General features: G+C 43.0%; 1 protein-coding gene across 1 annotated transcript in view; it reads right to left on the reverse strand.

Annotated features, from left to right (window-relative positions):
• CORO1C (coronin 1C) overlaps positions 1-19,716 on the reverse strand; it is a 76,839-nt gene that overhangs the window by 39,812 nt on the left and 17,311 nt on the right. The window contains exon 2 of the mRNA XM_074973039.1: positions 5,992-6,191. Coding sequence (XP_074829140.1) covers positions 5,992-6,186 — 195 coding nt within the window. The 5' untranslated portion in view covers positions 6,187-6,191. The remainder of the gene's footprint in view (positions 1-5,991; positions 6,192-19,716) is intronic.

Here is a 19,716-nt window from a genome sequence, read left to right on the forward strand (position 1 = left end):
GTTAACTAGCCCGTACACTTGTCTTGGGTACAGTACAGCCCCTATCCCACCATCCTCCAGTCCTAGCCCAACGTGGCCAATCAAAGCAAAGGGTGGAAATTATTCGGGATGTCTGACAGCCCAAAGAGCCGTAATGACCATATATGGTAAAAACCACTGTCAGGAGCCCTGCAGTGCTGCTGCTGTGAGACATATCAGTGAAATGCAGCAGCCGAGGCAGGGCCAAGGAGAAACACAAAGAAGAATAAGCCGCTCATCACTGGGGTGGGGTGGGGGAGGGAAGAGCCATTCATCTGCCAGGGCACAGGCAAAAATCACTCAGTATAATCAAAAATCACCCCCGGGGGGACATTGCGTGGGGCTCTGTGCCCGGACTTTGGGCTCAGTGTGACCATTTTTATTTAAAAATACGGCACACACATTCATTGGGAGCAAATATAAAAGCCATTTGCTTGCACTTCATATGGTAATGAGACTAGAGCGCGCTGGGACTGTGCCAGTCCGTGCCCTAATTATTCAGCACCTGGTGCCTCCTCCATCCCCTTGGCTCACCCCCACCACCATCCATGTCACATTTCCAGGTGCCACCACGGAGCAGACAGATTTACAGGAGCCACGAGCCAGAATCAAAGGGCAGGCGGGCGCTCAACACGCTTCACTAACAGTAGCGTTTTATTTCACTGCAGCGCCTGCCTTTCATCCCGAAGTGCTTCGCGAGCCACATGCACGCAGACCCGCTGAAAGGAAGCTGCCTCGGGAGCAGAGGACAGCAAGCAAAGCCTGCCGCACAACTGTGCGGGAGAAGGAATTTTTGGGCAACCCCTTCTCTTGCAAGTTCCGTGGTATCTTCGTACAGAGGGCCACGGCTTTTAAAGTCTGTGTGTGGTACTCAGTTGTTCCTCCCTGGAAGGATGAAGGGCTGACCCTGCTGGGATTTGAATAGGTGGCTTCAGGAAGTCTAGATGTATTTAAAATCATTAAGTCATCCCCCCATGCTGCTAAAACAGTTCAAGAGGATGCATCTATCTCCCACCTACGGCACAAGACATGCTATTGGTATTGCCTAACCAGCCGGGACCTTAACACTAGTGGGAGAATACGATGTAGCCTCCACGAGGAAGGGCGGGAGGCAGTTCAAATCTCTGCCTGTGTGTCCCCAGTGCGACACTTTCACTTCGAACCCAAGAGCAACCATGAAACAGGTTTGGTTGGAAAGCTCCTAAGACTTCTTTAGAAAGGTGTGCTGTGTGAAGATGATTCAAGTTCTGGGTGGGGACTGGCCACCAACGGTATTAGGGCTCAGCTCCTGAGTGTCTCCCTACAGGAAGGGGCCAAAAACAGCTTCTGAAGTTCTACAGAAGCAGGTGGGGAATCCATCCTGGCCATCACAGAGGACTCTAGACAAGGGATGAGAGTGTGGGGGAGTCATGCAGGGATGGAGATGTATACTTGATCAGGGAGCCCCTCATACGGCAGCATGTAGACAGCCTAGAGGATCTGGTTCACTGATCCTCCCATTCCCCTCCCCCACAGTGAAAGGCATGTCACTATCCCATGTAGGCTACTTCAACTACTGACCCTTCTTCATGCTCCCACTTGTGGTCTGGCTAGGTGCTAGGATCTGGTTTTGGCCCTGAATGCATTAAATGTGCACCACGCAAATAAAACTGCTGCAAGTCAAGCATTTGATAGGATACTCTGCTTGCAGAGTATCAACTATAAAGGTTTTAAACTCATAAGCAATTTTAGATTTGTTTACCGAAGTGCTTTAACCAAAAATTTGAGAGTGTAGTGTATTTAGGTAATTAATTTGTATATATTCCACACACAGCTTTGCACGTCTTTCACATGCAAAGAACAGCAGAAAAATCTTTGAAGAACTTGCCAAACTAGTGACACAATTCTAAAGAGCTGCAGGGCAGGCATTTTGGTTTAGCTGTGCTGGTGGTGATCTTCAAACACACATACAATCCACTCCAGAAAACTCTCTCTCATGGTGACAGACTAATTAAGGGTATCAGAGCTGCACTGGGAGTTTGAACATATTGTTTTCGGCGGACCCATTCTCAACCCCAGACTCCGCAAGAACGCATCGAAACCAGGTAGAAAGACCACCATACTGGCTGCAGCCATCACGCCCCAGAGTTTAGAGAGGCTGGTGTAAGCAGAAGAGTCCCCTTTGAATGTAGAAGGCTGCAATATGCTGAGCCTCTGGGTGCTTTCCGAATTGTGTTGGCGTAGCTGTTCTCTCCCAGCATGGCCTAGATGAGTCAGCTTGGCATCAGCAATGTGGGCCTTCTATGCACAAGAAGATGGGGGAGGCATCTTTGCTCCAAGCTAGTCAGATGTTCCACGGGTGCTGGGGCTCAAAACCTGTTTGCTCCTGAACCAGTCAGGCTTCCGCAGAGTCAGAGAAAAACAATGTTCCATGGCAGAAGCCACAAATCAAATATTGTTTTTTTACACAAGCTTTGCTTATCAACTGACAGCAACAACAAGTAGAGATGCTGGGAAGAAGAAATAAATGTTTCACTTCCTTTTAAAAGGAGGGGTATTCTAGGGCATGACAGATGCCTTGACAAAAAAAAAGGCCTTGATAATGTTTAACAATTGATAAATCAGCCATCTCACCTCAACATTTACCATTCTTTAGCCTTTGCACTTTATATTATGTCAAATGTCCATGTAAGACTGGACAGCCACTTGAATAGAACCAGAAACTGTTACCACAAAAAAAAAAAAAAAAAAAAAAAAAACCCAAAAACCTTTATTGAAAACGTAAAGGAAAAGACAAAATTTGAGAAAATAAGCTGTTTACTTTCAAGATTATACAGACCTTTTATAACACGGGTTTGCTCTAACCCTTCATAATAGGTCAAGCCACATTAAAAGTACTTTGCAGAGACCCACACGCTAAGTGAGGAATTTGATAGTTCCATTACAATTAAGCGGAGAAGGAGGTTCTCTCCCTACTGACTCTGGCAGCTCCCTGGTCTCTCAGGATTGCACAGAGTGTAGTTTTATGGAAATCATCAAAAAAACAAAATTTAAATCAGTCCTTTTGAAAGTGAACATGACGGCAAGGATGTTAGTGAAAGCCATTTGCGGACAGCTCAGTGAAAACTTCTGCTCAGTGAATGGTGGCCATCAGAAGATAAAACGCTCTGATGTTTAAGGAATGGAAGAGAATAGTGAAAATATTATAATGTGAATATATAAATCAATGGTATGAGACACTTCATGTGAACACTGTGCTTAATTCTGGTCACCCTATCAAAAGATATAGCTCAAGTAGGAGTGCTTCAGTGATGGGCAATAAAAAGATTAGAAGCCAGAACAGACTTTGATAAGAAAAGACTGTAGACACTGGAAGTGTTTAGCTGAGACAGGAGAAGTGCAAGAGCAGTCATGATGAAAGGAATATAAAATAATGAGTTACAAACAAGTAAAAAACAACACTCCTAAAACAAGAACAAGGGAACATGCCATGAAATTAAAAGAAATTTTGACGTGTAAGGAAATACTTATGCAACACAATTAAGTTATGGAACGCATTGCCTCAAGATATCACTGAGCGTAGTGGGGGGGGGGGGTGACCCTGAAAAGTTTGGGGACCACTGGCCTAGTGGCGCTATTATATATCACTGCTTGGGTTAGGAAGATACTTCTCGCCTGGTACGTCATTCCCCAGTCAAGCAGAGGAATACACCAGGTTCAGTTAAGTGTCAGATGGGATACTTGACTAGATGGACCACTTGTCTGAGCTGGTAAGGCCAGGCCTATGATCCTAACTAATGCTTCCATGAAGCCAGAGTTACAGTTTTGGAGAGGTTTCAGAGTAGCAACCGTGTTAGTCTGTATTCGCAAAAAGAAAAGGAGTACTTGTGGCACCTTAGAGACTAACCAATTTATTTGAGCGTAAGCTTTCATGAGCTACAGCTCACTTAGAGATCCCACATACACACTTCTGCAGACTGGGCTATTCTTTTTTCTGTTTCCCCCCAATCATCCTGGACCAATGTATTCTCTTGTTTTGTCATAATCTTAGCCCTCTTCCAAAATGACAGTCCTCTTTTGAGGAGAAACTAGTGCTGTGGAACAAGAGTCAGTGGTGATGTATTCAGAGTTTTAGGGTTTGTTTTTGTTTCTTTTTTTAAATAGATAGCACATGAAGTGATCAAGCTGATAATTTCAGTTACAAATCCTTTAAATGAGTTTATGAAAGACTTACCAACTGACTGTGATAAAAGTCAATCTATCAAAAGGGGAGCTTTGAATAATTCTTTCCAGCACAGAAAACAAAAGGTATTTTGTGACCCACTGCAGAGATAGCCTCAGTCCTTACACACAATCACCCCAAGGTATGTCTACACTACAGCCTATGTCGGCAAAACTTATGTCACTCACAGGGGTGAACATTCCACCCCCCTGAGCGGCACAAGTTACACGAATAAGAGCTTGTGTGCACAGTCCTGTGTTGGTGGGAGAGCTGCTTCTGCCGCTCGCGGAGGTGCTCTTTATGCCAATGGGAGAGCTCTCTCCCGTCGGCATAGAGCGTCTTCACCGGACGCGCTGCAGCGGCACAGCTGCATCGGTACAGCTGCAGCACTTTACATATAGACATACCCTTATTTTCCTTTGATACATCTACGAGACACCACCCTACTGCTTTATACGTTCTCATGCCATAGTTGCAAAGGCTGTGATGAAGCCTCCCAGCACTGATCTCTTCCAACCGTCTCTCCCCACGTCCTTCCATCTAAGCAGTTATCCTGCATTCTGTATTTGCCTTTGGGACAATAGGTTTTGTGAAGTGAGTGCATATATTTATGAGGTTACAGAAATAAGTCTAATGAAGAAGTAGGGAACCAGAGGTGGTCGTATAATACAGCTTCCCTGTATGGTTATTTATCAGTTATAGCTGCCTCTTGCTTGTACAGAATCTTAAAATATCTCTGTCAGAGATATGTGGAATGTCTCCCCCCATCATACTCCAGCTGCTGAAGATAACAGGGCTCTCGCCGAAGCGCAGTAGCAGTCTGCACAGGGAATCATTCATGTGATCTCAGAGAATGGTTGGAGATGTGGCAGGAGCCGTTATCTCACTTGGGTTATTCTGGTATTATACCAGCATTGAACAGGTAGAGCCTAGAGCGAAAGACTATCCTAAAGAGCCAAACAGCAGCTGGAACAGGAGGTGGTCATCTGATTCTTCGGGTACATCTATACATGGATTTAAAAACAGAAACGGTGACTAGCCTGGGTCAACTGATTGGGCTCGCAGTGCTCGGGCTCTGGACTGAACAAATGTTGTGTAGACGTTCAGGCTTGGGCTGGAACCTGAGCTGTGGAACCCTGCAAGGGTGAAAGGTCCCAGAGCTTGGGCTCCAGCCCAAGTCTGCTTGTCTACAAAGCAATTTTTATCCCCGCAGCCCAACTCACCTCACCCGGGCCAGCCGTGGCCATGCTGCAGGTCTTTTATGCCTGTGCAGACATATACTCAAAGACCTCATGGCAACAGGGTCTTTGAAGACTGAAAAAGGAGGCTGTCTGATTCTTATTCTTTATTTTGCTACCTAGCTGTTGCTTGTCAAATGCAGAAAGTGATTAATGCAATACTGCACTGAGACCTAGGAGATACCTGGGTATCTTAGAAAGCTAAATTCCTGATGGTAAAAGAATGGACCATCACTATAGCGAACAATTTCTTTGTGGTAGCACATCATTCTAATCATGCACTTTTTTCATACAGAGCTGGTCCAAATTAGTCAAGCAAACCATTTTTATTTACTGTGTTTCATTTAAAGGAAGCATTGGAATGATTACTGAGGCACGCAAGACTCCATCTAATGGCATCAGAAACTGGCATTGGTCATTCCAAAAAACAGTTCTGAAGTGAGACTTCCCAGGCTCAGTCTGGTTCCTAAATAACGTTGAGATGACAGCTTCGCTCTACAGAGACAATAACGAGAAACTTTCAAAAGCACCTACCTTGTGCAAGGGCAGCACCAGGAACGCTCCACCACCACTAGCTTCTATGATTATTGCAACAAATCTGGGGTTTACGACACAAAAGGAACTATCCCAGGTAACACGGGAAACCCGGATGTCGTCATAACACTGGTCATTTTTCACTGCTTGCCCAAACACATGCCGAAATTTGCTCTGTCGTACCACTCGCCTCATCGTGTCTGCGGAGAAAGAGAACAGGAGTTTCAGAAAAACTTGGCCAGTTAAGTGCATGTTGTCTGGTCTGTTTTTCTAGAACCCACCTGCCTACGTATGCTAGTGAACTCAAAAAGAGTCAGACAAGTACCCGGTATTGCAGGAGATGCAGCAGCTTTCATTCTTTACTCCTACACATACAGATGCCCAGTTTCAGATCCTGACCACTCTACAGTTCAAACAGCGCTCGTAACAACTGGTTTTAAAGGGTAAGTTCTATTTTTTTTTTTTAAATAAGACTTCAGAATTACACTGACTTGTACCAAGCATAACAGAATTAGATTTTTTTAAACCAATATTGTATTTTACAACAAAAATGGTAAGACTAATTTTCCACAAAGAATGGCATTTTCCCTATTGTAATTTTTTTCCCTTTTATTCCAGTAAAAAAGCACCCAACTCAATGGGTTTTTAAGGTAAGTTTCTACATATTTAAAAATCATTTGGGGGCACGGGATGAGAAATGTATTTTGTTTTTTGATGTAGATAAAACTCTCAGAAACAGGTACTTCTGTGAAGTGGTTTCACAAGCTAGCTAGCTTACTTTATACTAACTCAAAAAACTCGTTGAAAATAAGTTTCTTTCCTAAGCAGGGAGAAGGGAAACAAGCTAATGACTTGAATTAACTACTCTGAAACCTTGAATTAACTTTGTTAGCTTGTTTGCACTCCTCCTCCTCTGCCTAAGAAACTAATTGTCGAGTTAGAATAGAGGGAAGTTGACTGGCATGGAAAATTCCAGCCCCCCCACCTCTGCATAGACCGCACGGGGGTAACACTCCATAGGAACACTGGGTCTCAAGGGGAGTGAGTGGCAGTATATTTTCCATTAGCATCTCCAGCTTCCAGATTGATCCCTTCTGAAACTTACCAAAACACATCAAAGGAGTCTTCCCATTGTAAGAGATTTTCTCCTCCACAATTTATCAGTTCACAGGTAAGTGAGGAACCTCCACATACCTTCTTGCCTTTAGAGATGTGAAAAGGACTTCTGCAATTCCCAATCTCTGAGCAACAGAAATCAGAGTCCTGCTCTAAGTTTGCCTCTCCATAAGTCCATGGTTACACACCAGGATTGGGAAAATGCTGCTCCAGTTCACAAAGCTACTTGTTAAGGAAATATTGGTTCTGATTATTCCTGCAGTGAAGTGGTAAACTGAAATGTTTTCACACCACACAGTGGGTGTACTTATGTGTGCATAGTCTGCCTGCAAGCAAAAATTGTGAAAGGTTACTCAAAACACACATCCCATTTTAACTTCCAGAACTCTGCACGCAAGTACACTGCAAGACAGGCTTAAGAACTGCTTATTTGTAAAAAGTCTGGGAGCTAAGAAGTTAATGGTCTGTACATCTGGAGTAAAGCTCTCACCAGAATTGGCCAAGTAGTCGTACAATTAAAGAAAATTTATATCACTCTTAACAGAAAACTCAATTACTCAGTGAAGTACCTCAAGTTTCCACATAAATATGAGAAATTCTCTGCAATTTGTCTCTTTCCTGCAAAATCCCCATGCCTGTGGTGACAACGTCAAATACTGAGCACCAGAACTCTGAGCAGGACATCTGCACAGCAGACTTGCCCCAAATCTAAAAATCTACAGATTAAGCAGACCATACATTTAAAGTGAAATGGTAGCACTGGTTAAATCTGCTGGACTCGCAGCACTGGAGAACGAAGCCACTGGTTCACAGAGACACACCCCATGCAGCAAAGCCAAAGCAGCAAGCACAAGCTTCTACTAAATGCCACACATTGCCAGAGTAAGGCAGGAGCTCGCCTCCATGCCCAGGCACTCCTGGGTTTCCTTTCAGAGATGGATAATACATGTCCCAGTTACAGTGGTGATTTCTGCAATGTGGATCTCTGTCTATCTAGGAATAGGATAGAGACCACCAACGGCTTTCACACAGGCCAAACAGCTGTCGGATGGTAATGACTTGCAGCCACTGATGACCTTAACTGAGTTCAAACCAGCGACCTAGAGGCAAAAAGCTCTCAAAATTATTCCAAGTCTCTTGACCTATCCAGTCCAGACTTTTTTTTTTTTTTTTTTTTTTTAAGTATTTCTCACTAGTATTAGTTTTATTGTACTAGCATCAAGCAGCTAGTCAATCTATCAAGAACATAATGAAATTGCCCAAATAGTTAGCCTTGCCCTCACTCTGAAGAAAACTAAGGATGACCAGACATATTTACAGCTCAGCTTCCTAGAGTCTCTTCTCCATTAGATAACATAACCCAAACCACTAGATCGTGGATAGATTCACCTATTTTCAGGTCTCTCCAATTCAGCCAGGAAACCTAAGTGATTGTTTAAGACAGCACACAGTCTCACCTATGCGTGTACAGGAGGGGGGAGGGCTATTTTCATCAGGGCTTCATTAAATTTCCCATAATAAATTAGCTGGTTTTGAACGACAGAAGTGCCACAATTAGCACTTTATTACAAACGCCTGTAGCTTAAAAGAAAAGCAGCTGTTTTAAATATAAAATTTTGTGAACAACTGGTGAATTTGAGATCTAGAGAAAAGCAGCACTGCAGAAAAAGTAAGGATGGTATTATTAGATGGGGTTATGCCTCCTCAACGTTTACGAAGTGAATAATTGAAAATTAACGAGCTAATATCCAAACGTTTGTTAAAATATGCAGTATGTGTAGCAAAAAGTCTAAAAAGGGGCCTTATCCCAAGCTCCACACACCTCTGACATAAGCTGCGCAATCAGAATGAAAAACCCAAGTGACCCACAAACACGAATAACTTTTTACACACATAGGCCATAGCAGCACCATGACAGAAAATGTTCAGATCTGTGCAGCAGCTGCAAATGGAACCGCTGAAGCCTGACATATAGAATAGTTTTCATCCAGCAGGAGTCCAGAGCACATTAGAAACAAACTAATATATGAACTGGCAGATACTCCATCCCCTATCACTGAAACACACTCATCTGTGCGATGAAATACCACAGCTACTCTGCCAACAATGCTGCCGTTTTTTCAGAGAGGAAGGGAAGAGCAAGCTGTCCCAAGCTGAATTGGCAGGAGGGGGAGATACGCTAAATAGACCTGTATGTAATAATTTAAGGTGGGATTCTGCCAAAACAACAGGAAGGCAAGCCTACTGCTTGAGAAGTGGCATGGGAATTTTAATGATCCCAAACAGGAAGGAGTGTTCAGAGCAGGTGACTGAGTCAGGAGACCCTGGTTCCATTCCCAGTTTTGCCACGGACTCACTGTGTGATCTCAAGCAAATCACTTGTACCGTCTGTGCCAAAACGCACCTGTCGTAAGCATTTCCAGCTGCTGGAATGAATGCCCCCAAGAAGGGCCAAGGATTGTACGAGTAAGTTGTCTGGGTCTCAATTAAGATGAGTCACGTAAAAAATTCAGTATCTCACCTAACTAGTAATTCACATGATCAGATCTAAAAGATTTAACAAACAGCACTTCTAAAAAGACCCTTATCTGGTACTGTGGTAGAGCCTTAGTCATGGCCCAGAACTCCACTGTGCTAGGAGCTGTACAAACATAGGGAGTTTCAGTACAAAAAGTTACCTTTAGGAGGCCATGTCGTCATTCTGATCAGCAGTTATTTGCACAATGCCAGCAACTTGGAGAGATGCACAATTAAGACACCTGCTTTTACCCTGGCTTATTTATGTTACACCTTAAAAAGGGACAATACCTCAAAATAGGTTAAATGTTCAACAAGAGTATTACTGCCCCCAAAATCATCTTCTCCAAACATGAGAGCTCAATATCTTCATTTCTTTTTTTCCCTTTGCTATTATTCAACACTTAAACTGACACTGACTTGCTGTAAAACATTCTGGTATACAATCTATATGAAAGATATGATAAGTATTGCTAATTCTCACAATTTTACAGTAAGTCTCTCAATGTGTATTTTTAAAGCTTCAGCTCCTGGAGTCCTGTGATTACATTAGGATTACAGCTTTCCAATTACCCCTGCCCACAGACTTTCTAATCCTCATGATTGCACAGAAAAGCCTCAAAACATGAATTCTAGGGACTCAGAAACCAGAAGGTAACTATAAAACTCCCCAGATTTATTTTTATAAGTATCATTGTTTTTAAGCCAATCTCATGATTTTGAAATGCTTGGGGTTGGCAATACTGCAGCATAGAGCTGTGCTTTCCAGATTTTTATAACCCTCTGCTCTAATTTTGATGCAAACTTTCTTCTCTCAACAGTCAGTCACTTCACATCTTGCCAGGACACACAGGTATTGCACTTAGGAATTAGCCAAACCCATTGATGGGGAGAAGATAGAGGGTTGCTCTCAAACACCATGTGTTGCAATAACTAGACCCAACCGGAACTGTGCACACTCAGCTCAACTATTTCTCACCAGATAACGCATCTCACAGGTACAATGCTCTGCAGCAAAGTTTTACTTGCTCATTTACCTGGGGTGAGTAATTTCTTCTGATGAGCAACTAAAATATTAGTCATCCAGGTAAGACAGGCGAGCAGGGCAGGCTTTGTATATGTTTTCAGGAAGACTTTGCAATACTGTTCATTGTTTAGCATTCTTCCCACTCCATGGTGGGTCAAAACATTAAAAATCTTGTTTTAGAAAAGGTAAAGCCAGTACTTAAAATCTATGTTCCCGCAAGTAACCCCAAATTGCCCAATCTCAGCACACCATATACAGGAATTTTTCAATTTGTTGTCTTTAATACTGGGAACAGGGACATGCTAGTAAAATGTAAGGTTTACTGTGTACAGAGCTTGCACAAAAATTTCACCTGGTTCACGAGACCCCACCAAAAAAAGTCAAGTTCTCCAGCTTACAAATCTGATGCCCTTAATTCTACTATTCTTCCCTGACCAACTGCTGAAAAATTCCCTTCTCCCAGTCCCCAGAGTGAATTTCCCTCATTTTAGTCATCTTTAGAAGTTAGCCTCATTTAAGATCTTTCTGCTCAAGAAGCACACCTTTGCCACCCTTTCCCTCAATCCAAAATGCCCTGTTCTCAATGGGAACCTCTCTATGATGAGCCTACGCTGAACAGGCTCCCTTTGCTATGGAAATGAGGGCTTAGTGAGTGATTCTCAGCTTTGGATCACAGCCATTTCGATCTGGTTCTTGTCCGGGGGTGGGGGTGGGGGGGGGAATATGCAGGCTCTAGTTATAAAGAGCAGTGACTATGGATCCTTCAATGCACCAAGGAAAGCGATCAGGTAAAAAATATAAGCAGGGTTAGCTTGGTCCTGGAAAGCCAATGAAGAGCTCTCTTTCCCTGCAGTTCCAGCCCGAAGAGGGTTTAGTATCCTAATTAATTTCCCAATAGTCAAGTGCAGCAAAGGATCCCCTCCCCCACCATCTAAAAAATGACAGCTGAAGCCTGACTGCCACTGGTTCTCTTCCCAGGGTTAGTTCAGAGTCAAACGAGGCAGACTGCAGGAACAGAAGGCAACCCTTAGGGAAAAAAGTTACTCTGCCTAGCAAAGTGGATAGGCTTTTCACCTCTGCAATTATTAGATAAACCCTGATGTGCACCTGAAGCCATTCGCCATTTTAAAAGATGATTCAGCCCTTTATTAAATAAGCAAAACATAGTAGGACCTGGCTAATTCAGGCTAACGACCGGGGAGCCTGGGTGAATTACTTAGACAGGGTAGCACATCATGAAGTGTCCTTTGTTCACTCGCTTGGCTAACTGCAGTTTTACCTACCAATGCTATTTCAGTAAGGATACTGTAGCGTCTCCTAAGAGCGAGAACGTCAGAGACGACTCATTACAGCACTGTTCATTTTAAATCTTTGCTGAGAAATGGGGAGAGGATATCAGGGCATGTGTGCTAAATATTGGATATTTGTCTCAGCAAAGTATACAAATTAGGAGGGTTAAAGACACCACTCCTACTTGGAAGTGTGTTTTAATATTGCTAGTGTTACAACCCTCAGCAAAATGAAAATGGAAGCTTTATATACCCTTCCAAGAGGGTATCGATGGAAGTGCTGACAGACTTCTAGCTATACATGGAGCTCCCATTCAATGCTTTATAATGCAGAGCGTCTTACAACTCATGTTGTACGGGGCGCATCTGGATAAACACCCTTCAGCTTTCTAATGCTGAGAGACTTGTGGCCAAACTCTACCTTTGGCTACATCCATCCAAATCTGACTGATTGCAGAAGCCATTCTTCAGGCCCAGAGTACTAGGCATAGAATCTGGCACCTCGCAACAGTGTTCAAGTGGACCTTAGAAATCAATTGGATGTTTAAGAACAGGTTAGACGAACACCTGCCAGGAATGATCTAGGTATACCTGGTCCTGCCTCAGCATGGCAGGGCTGAACTAGGGGAACTCTCAAGGCCTTTCCAGCCTCAGACCTACATTTCTAAGATTCTAAGAGTTGACACTGCACGTCTGCACAGTACCATTCATTCAATTTCCTTCTGCTCTTCCATCATGAAGAGTCACAAAAATTACCCTGGATTTGCCCATCATCCTGTTTATAAAGGACTTATCTGTCTAAAAAGTCCAGATATAGTTCTGTGGGTTGCAGGGTTTTCAGCCTGCTTATGTGAGAGGAAACACATCCTGCTAGGGAACAGCTTACAGGAAAACCCCCTGCGAATGACAAAATCCTGTTCAACCCACATGGATGTGATCCTTTGGGAGGGCCAGACACTCAAAAGAAATGGCTGGTTTAAAACATTAATTCAGCCAGAGGCCATTTTCAGTAAAAACAATTTACACGCCAACCTCACGGAAAGAGCTTCTTTGCAGAATCTTCTTATAAAAAGTTGGTACCTTTGATGTGAAAAGGAGGGTGTTTTTCCTTCCAGGCAAGATTCCCAGAAAGATAAGGGAAACTACATATTTTATGGTAGCCCCCCACAAAGGCTTCGTTCAGGACTGGAACTCTGTTGTGCTGGAAATGCAGAGAGCTAGACATGGTCTTTGACCCAAACAGTTTACAATCTAGCAATGAGCAACATATGAACAGTGGAAGTGGTGAGATAATCAAATATGTTATAAACAGGGCTGGCAGCACTGCTTACTACTCGGGGTGCCCGATACAGCCCCTTATAAGGCCCTGTTTTCAGTTGCTTACAACTTTGCCGGATTTTAACCATTCGATCTGAAGTTTTTCCAGCCTAGGTGTCTGCCTTAGGCTGAATTTGTTTGGACAACTTCAGCCAAAATGGTTCAGCCATTTCCAAGAATGAGGCTAGGGAAAGATAGGTCCTGTCCATGTTAAGAGTCTCTCCCCCCCCTCAGCTTTAGAGCATGGATATGAAATCTGGCAAGAGGGGTGGGGCGGTCTGTGTGTCATGGATACGTCTTGTTATTCCCATGAAAATCCACCCACATTTGGCCAAGTTATAAGCCTTTGAAAAACTGTAGTTTGCACATGCTCAGTAGAGACTCACTAGACCACAGATAAAATCTCTGAAGATTCCATCTGTACTAAGCATGTTTCAGCCCGGGGCTCCAGTGAGCTGAGCAGGACTCTCCCTGCAATGACAGGCCCAGGCAGTAAGATCAGAGTGCCTGTCTCTCCTGGACTCTCAATGGAGGATGCTGCAGAATTGATATGCAGACACAAAATATGGGGTTGGGGTTTTTTGGGGGGGAGGGGGGCTGAGCGGTGATGTGGGGGAAAAACGGGACTGGCTGGGCAAGAAGACTAGGGCTGGGAACCAGTGGGATGGGGGAGGAGATCTGATGAGCAACCAGAGTGCAAGGGGACAACTGGTACTGGCGGGGCAAAGAGACTGGCACAAGGAGCCAGGGAAGGGGTGTGGAAGGCTGGGACTGAATGAAGCAGCCTGGGAAGGGAGACTGAGAGTCAGTGGAGATGGGGAACATGCGCGGTGGGCTGACAAGAGGCCAGTTGGGGACTGGGGGGGGGGGAAAATCAGACAAGGAGCTGTGTGGGGGTTAGAAGACAACCGGAACAAGCTAGGAAAAGAGGCTGGGGACAAGAGGGGAAGCTAGTAATGGCTGGGCAAGGAGATTGGGACTGGGAAGAGACACCTAAGGAGTGGAGACAGACTGGCTAGATATGAATGGAACCAGGATGAGGAGCCAGGGTGGGGAACAAACAGAACTGGGAGGAGGACAGGTCAGTGGGAAGGGAGCAGAAGGAGTAAAGTTAGGTGGAGAGGAGGAGTACAAGCGAAAAAGGCTGTGTCCATGAGAGTACAGAGCCTGGAATGGAACCCAAGATTCCAGAGTCTCACCATTCCACTGCTGTCAGCAAACAACTGTGAAACTCGCTGGCAAAGTGTGCGTCTCATCTTCTCCTAGTGCTGGTCCTCACAGAGGATGACAACCTACTACTACTATCAGTTACTCCATGAGCTCAAGTGGCAGAAGTCTGTGAGGTTCAAACCCTGTTGATGAACCACATGGGTGTCAATATGATGTCACATGATGGAATTTGTTTTTTCCATTTACATTTTTTAAAAAACCTAGGAAAGGTTGCACAAGTCGTCTTAATTGTAGCATTTCCTAACTTGAATGCTTGACTTTGCAACCTCCAAAATGCTCTTTTAACATTGTGTGCACATGCATGCGTGTGATACCTTGTGTGCGCCCACATGTTTGCACGCGCATGCACACACACCACTTTTTATATTTTTAATTACAAAGAATTATTGATTTTCTGCAACTGCTCCGCCACCACCTGCCCCAACCACCTCTCTGACTACCCATGTAGCCCTGGATGATTTCTTGGGGATAGTCCAGCAGAAGAGGGCTTTGAGAAGGCATCTGGAGATGGTAACAGCCTCACAAGATCAGTTCTGGGAGGGCATCTGATGCCTAACAGTCAGCTTGGGAAAAAGTGCACAAATGTTCATGGGAGGGGTAGACAAGCAGGTCTATGGTTGACAAGCAGTCATGAGGTTGGCATAACTGATGGAACCCTAACGAAAAGAGGGGACACTGGAAAGAGCGAAATCCTGAATGAACACAATAGAATAAATCCCGGGAGCTCAATGCCACAGGATATTAAAGCAAGCAGCTTACTCTAGAAAAAGTTAAGAACTGCATCTGCAGTTAGACTAGGAACACTGTAAGTTACAAGAGATTGCAATCCTCATGCTTCAAGGCCATGCTTCAAGATCACCATCTAGGTCAGAAGACATTCACCCACATGGTGTCATTGTGCACAATTAAGTTGATCATAAAGGGGCTGAAGGACTCGCCACTTGCCACAGCAACATCTCACAAAGGCCACTCAATCAGTGATGCCAAGTCTCAATTTTATCAAGCCTTGTGATTCCCTAAAGCCTCAGCTCCTGCGGTCATGGGAATACATGAGAATCTCAGATTTCATTTTAAAAAGCAGACAGCTTTTAGCGCACGGCAGTTGTGGAGGAAAGCTTGAAAACAAACTCTAAAGCCAATAAGAAGAGCCCAAAATGATGATGATGTTTTTTCTTTCTTAAATTACACAATTTCTTGGGGCTTGACTCATGATTTTTGAATGCTGAGGGTTGGCAAAACAGCCACTATCAGAGACTGAGAATATAGACGATTGGAATGTTTTGATATGGCAACTCCTAGGTTGTCATTTTTTAACATCTGTACATCATGCAATACACTTGTATAGCATTATACCAAGATTCATGCTTTGAGATCCTCTGATGGATGGGACTGCAGGATTACAAAGTATCTTACAACATTAATCACTTACAGCTCACTTCACCTTATTAGTTTCTTTTTACAGATGAGGCAATGGAGGCTCAAGGAGGTTAAGTGACTTGTCCAAGATCACCCAGGATGAATGCCAATAGCAGAGGCAGGACTAAAAGCCAAATATCCCGAATCCCAGGTCTTGTGCTTGTAAACACAAGGCCATTCTTCCTGTTGCATCTCATCATTTTGTGTTAAGGCAGCTTGTCCATGTCAAGCGACTATTCAAACCCACTGCAGCAGTGACTAAACCTTTATTTTCAGGCATTCAGAAAAATTTAATCCAGGCTGCACATTGTCACACATCACAGCCCTAGGATGTAACTGATTTGTGTACTGAAAAATAATCTGCCTGATAAAGTGAAGTCTAGGTTGAGCAAGATGATCCCACCCCCCGACTTCAGTTCATTTTAAAGACAAAAAGCCAGACTATAAACTCAGTGAAATTTCCAGCTGTCAAAAAAAAAAAAAAATACACAAAAAAACCCCAAAACCAAAACAAAAAAACCCTGGCAAGATTCTGTTATGTGATGAGAACCTAAGTCACGTAAACTAGCAGGAAATTTGGTTTTATCCCAAATAGGAAGTGTAACAAATTCAGAAATGTAAAATTTTTACTAAATTTAATCATTTAAAAATGCTAAAAATTGCTATTCTGGGCACAATTCAAGGTTACTGGCTCTGACTTAGAAATTTCTGTTTGGTATCATTGAATCCCTATAACTATACCCAGATACAATAGCAATGAGACCACCATTCTTCAGAGAGTTACAGATTAACAAGGCTGTATAATAATGCTTAACTCTTATAAATACACACAGTAACAACTACATGGCTTGCAAACTGGGTACCTTAGGACTACCGTACGTACACATGCTATGCTAAGGTGGTGATCTGAAATGCAGTTGCTGACTATACTAGCAAGCGCATATTTGCAGATTGGACATTGCGTGATTCTACCAAAAGGTTCCTGACTGCAAATTTCATTTCCTTGAGAGGTCCTGGAGTGAATGACCTTTTACAGCATGGTGCAGGACACCTTTGTGGTCTCACGTTGGGCCTTCAAGGGCCACTCACAGTTAGTTGGGGTAGTACAGGCATTGGACTGTTTAAAAATCACTACCCAGACAAGACAGCATATCTAGCTGCATTTAATCTGTGTCATTTGCCCTAATTCCATTGCAATAAGTGCACACAAAATCATTAAAGTAAATTGTCACGAGGATATTGATGGAAAGAAGGCAAGGAAAAAAGCTACTTAAAAATCCTTGGTCCCAAATTTTATGTGGACAAAATATATAACAAAGCCTGTACTAATTTCTTAGGAAGAATGATGTAGGAGACGGTACAATCACTGATAAATACTTCCACAGACAAGCACTTTCAGATTTCATAACTGATAGAGAAATGATGGAAAATAACCCACTTCCCAAGTCTGTCTCTTCAAATTTGAAGGGACACTATCAGGTCATATTAGAACAAAATTTAAGTTTTATGAACACAAACTATTAGGGGGGGAAAAAAATGTTTCTAAGAAGATGTATTTTTTTAAAAGGCCAATTGTTATTTAACACCTAAGAGTGTTCTAGGAACTTTACAGACCTAGACAATGAAAAGTTCCTGCCTGGAATAATAGTGGGGAATTTCCACAATCCTCATATTGACTGCATATGTGTCACCTCAGGAAGGGATGCAGAGATAAAATCTTGAGACACCATAAACAACTGCTTCTTGGAGCAGCTTGTCCTGGAACCTGCTAAGGGAGAGGCAATTCCTGATTTAATACTAAGTGAATCACAGGATCTGGTCTAAGAGGTGACTACAGCTGAACCACTCAGCAATAACCATCATGTAATTAAATTTAACATCTTTGCAGGGGGGGGAAATGCCAAAGAAACCCACCACAGTAGCATTTAACTTCAAAAATGGGAACTACAAAAAATGAGAAAGATAGTTAAATGGACATTAAAAAGAACAGTCAAAAGGGTGAAATGCCTACATACCACATGGAGATGATTTATAAACACCACAATAGAAGCTCAAACGACATGTATACCCCAAATAAATAAATATAAACAGCCCAAAAAATGCTGCCATGGCTAAAGATGGTATTTAGAGTTAAAAAGGCACCTTTAAAGATTGAAAGTTAACTTCTGCTGAGGAAAATAGAAAGGAGCATCAGCAAGTCAAGCGCAAAAGTATAAGGCAAGCCAAGAAAAAAAAAAATATGAAGAGCAACTACCTACAGACAAAAAAAAAAAAAAAAACACTAACGGCAAACAGTATTTTAAAGTACATTAGAAGCAGGAAGCCTGCCGACCAGTCAGTGGGGCCATCTGATGATCAAACTGCTAAAGGAGCACTCAAGGAAGACAAGGGTGTTGCAAAAAAGCTAAATGAATTCTTTGCACCAGCCTTCACAGCAGAGGTTATGGGGGTGATCCCCACACCCGAGCCATTCCTTTTAGGTGACAAATCTGAGGAATTGTCCCATATTGAGGTGTCAACAGAGAAGACTTTGGAACAAACTGAAATTGAGGACTCGATGGTATTCACCCAGGAGTTCTGAAGGAACTCAAATATGAAGTTGAACTACTAACTGTGGTATATAACCTATCACTAAAATAAGCCCCTCTACCAGACGACTGGAGGGTAGCTAATGTAATGCCTATTTTTAAAAAAGGCTCCAGGGACAATCCTGGCAATTGCAGGCTTTAAGCCTAACTTCAGTACTAGGCAAATTGATCAAAACTATGGTGAAGAACAGAATCATCATACACACAGATAAGCATGATATGTTGGGGAAGAGCCAAAATGGCTTTATAAAGGGAAATCATACCTCCCAAATGTATTAAAATTCTTCCAGTGGCGATCAACAAATATATGGATAACAGTGATCCAGTTGATATCGTATACTTGGATTTTGAGAAAGCCTTTGACAAGGTCCCACATCAAAGGCACTTAAGTAAGGTAAGGAGTCATGGGTTAAGGGGGAAGGTCCTCTCATGGATCAGCCACTGCTTCAAAGACAGGAAACAAAGGATAGGAATAAATGGTCAGTTTTCACAATGGAGAGACGTAAATAACAGGGTCCCACAAGGACCTGTGCTGTTCAACATATTCATAAAAGATCTGGAAAAGGAATGAACACTGAGATGGCAAAATATGCAGACAATACAAAATAACTGAAGCTAGTTAAGTCCAAAGCTGACTGTGAAGAGTTACAAAGGAATCTCACTGAGCATGGTTTGAGCATTGGCCTGCTAAACCCATGGTTGTGAGTTCAATCCTTGAGGGAGCCATTTAGGGATTGGGGCAAAAATTGGGGATTGGTCCTGCTTTGAGCAGGGGGCTGAACTAGATGACCTCCTGAGGTCCCTTCCAACCCTGAGATTCTATGATATAACTGGATGACTGGGCAACAAAATGGCAGATGAAATTCAATTTGGTAAGTGCAAAGTAATGCACACTGGAAGAAATAATCCCAACTCCACAAACAAAATGATGGGGTCAAAATTAACTGTTACCACACAAGAAAGATTTCTGAGTCATCGTGGATAATTCTCTGAAAACATCTGCTAAGTGCAGCACCAGTAAAAAAAAGCGAACAAAATGTTAGGAATCCTTAGGAAAGGGATAGATCATAAGACAGAAAATATCAAAATGCCACTATATAAATCCATGGTAAGCCCACACCTTAAATATGGAACGCAGTTCTGATAACCCCATCTCAAAAAAAGATACATTAAAATTGGTAAAGGTGCAGAGAAAGGTAACAGAAGTGATTGGGGTATGGAACAG

Source organism: Natator depressus, chromosome 15, assembly GCF_965152275.1.
Source record: "Natator depressus isolate rNatDep1 chromosome 15, rNatDep2.hap1, whole genome shotgun sequence".
In the NCBI taxonomy this organism is placed as follows: domain Eukaryota; kingdom Metazoa; phylum Chordata; order Testudines; family Cheloniidae; genus Natator; species Natator depressus.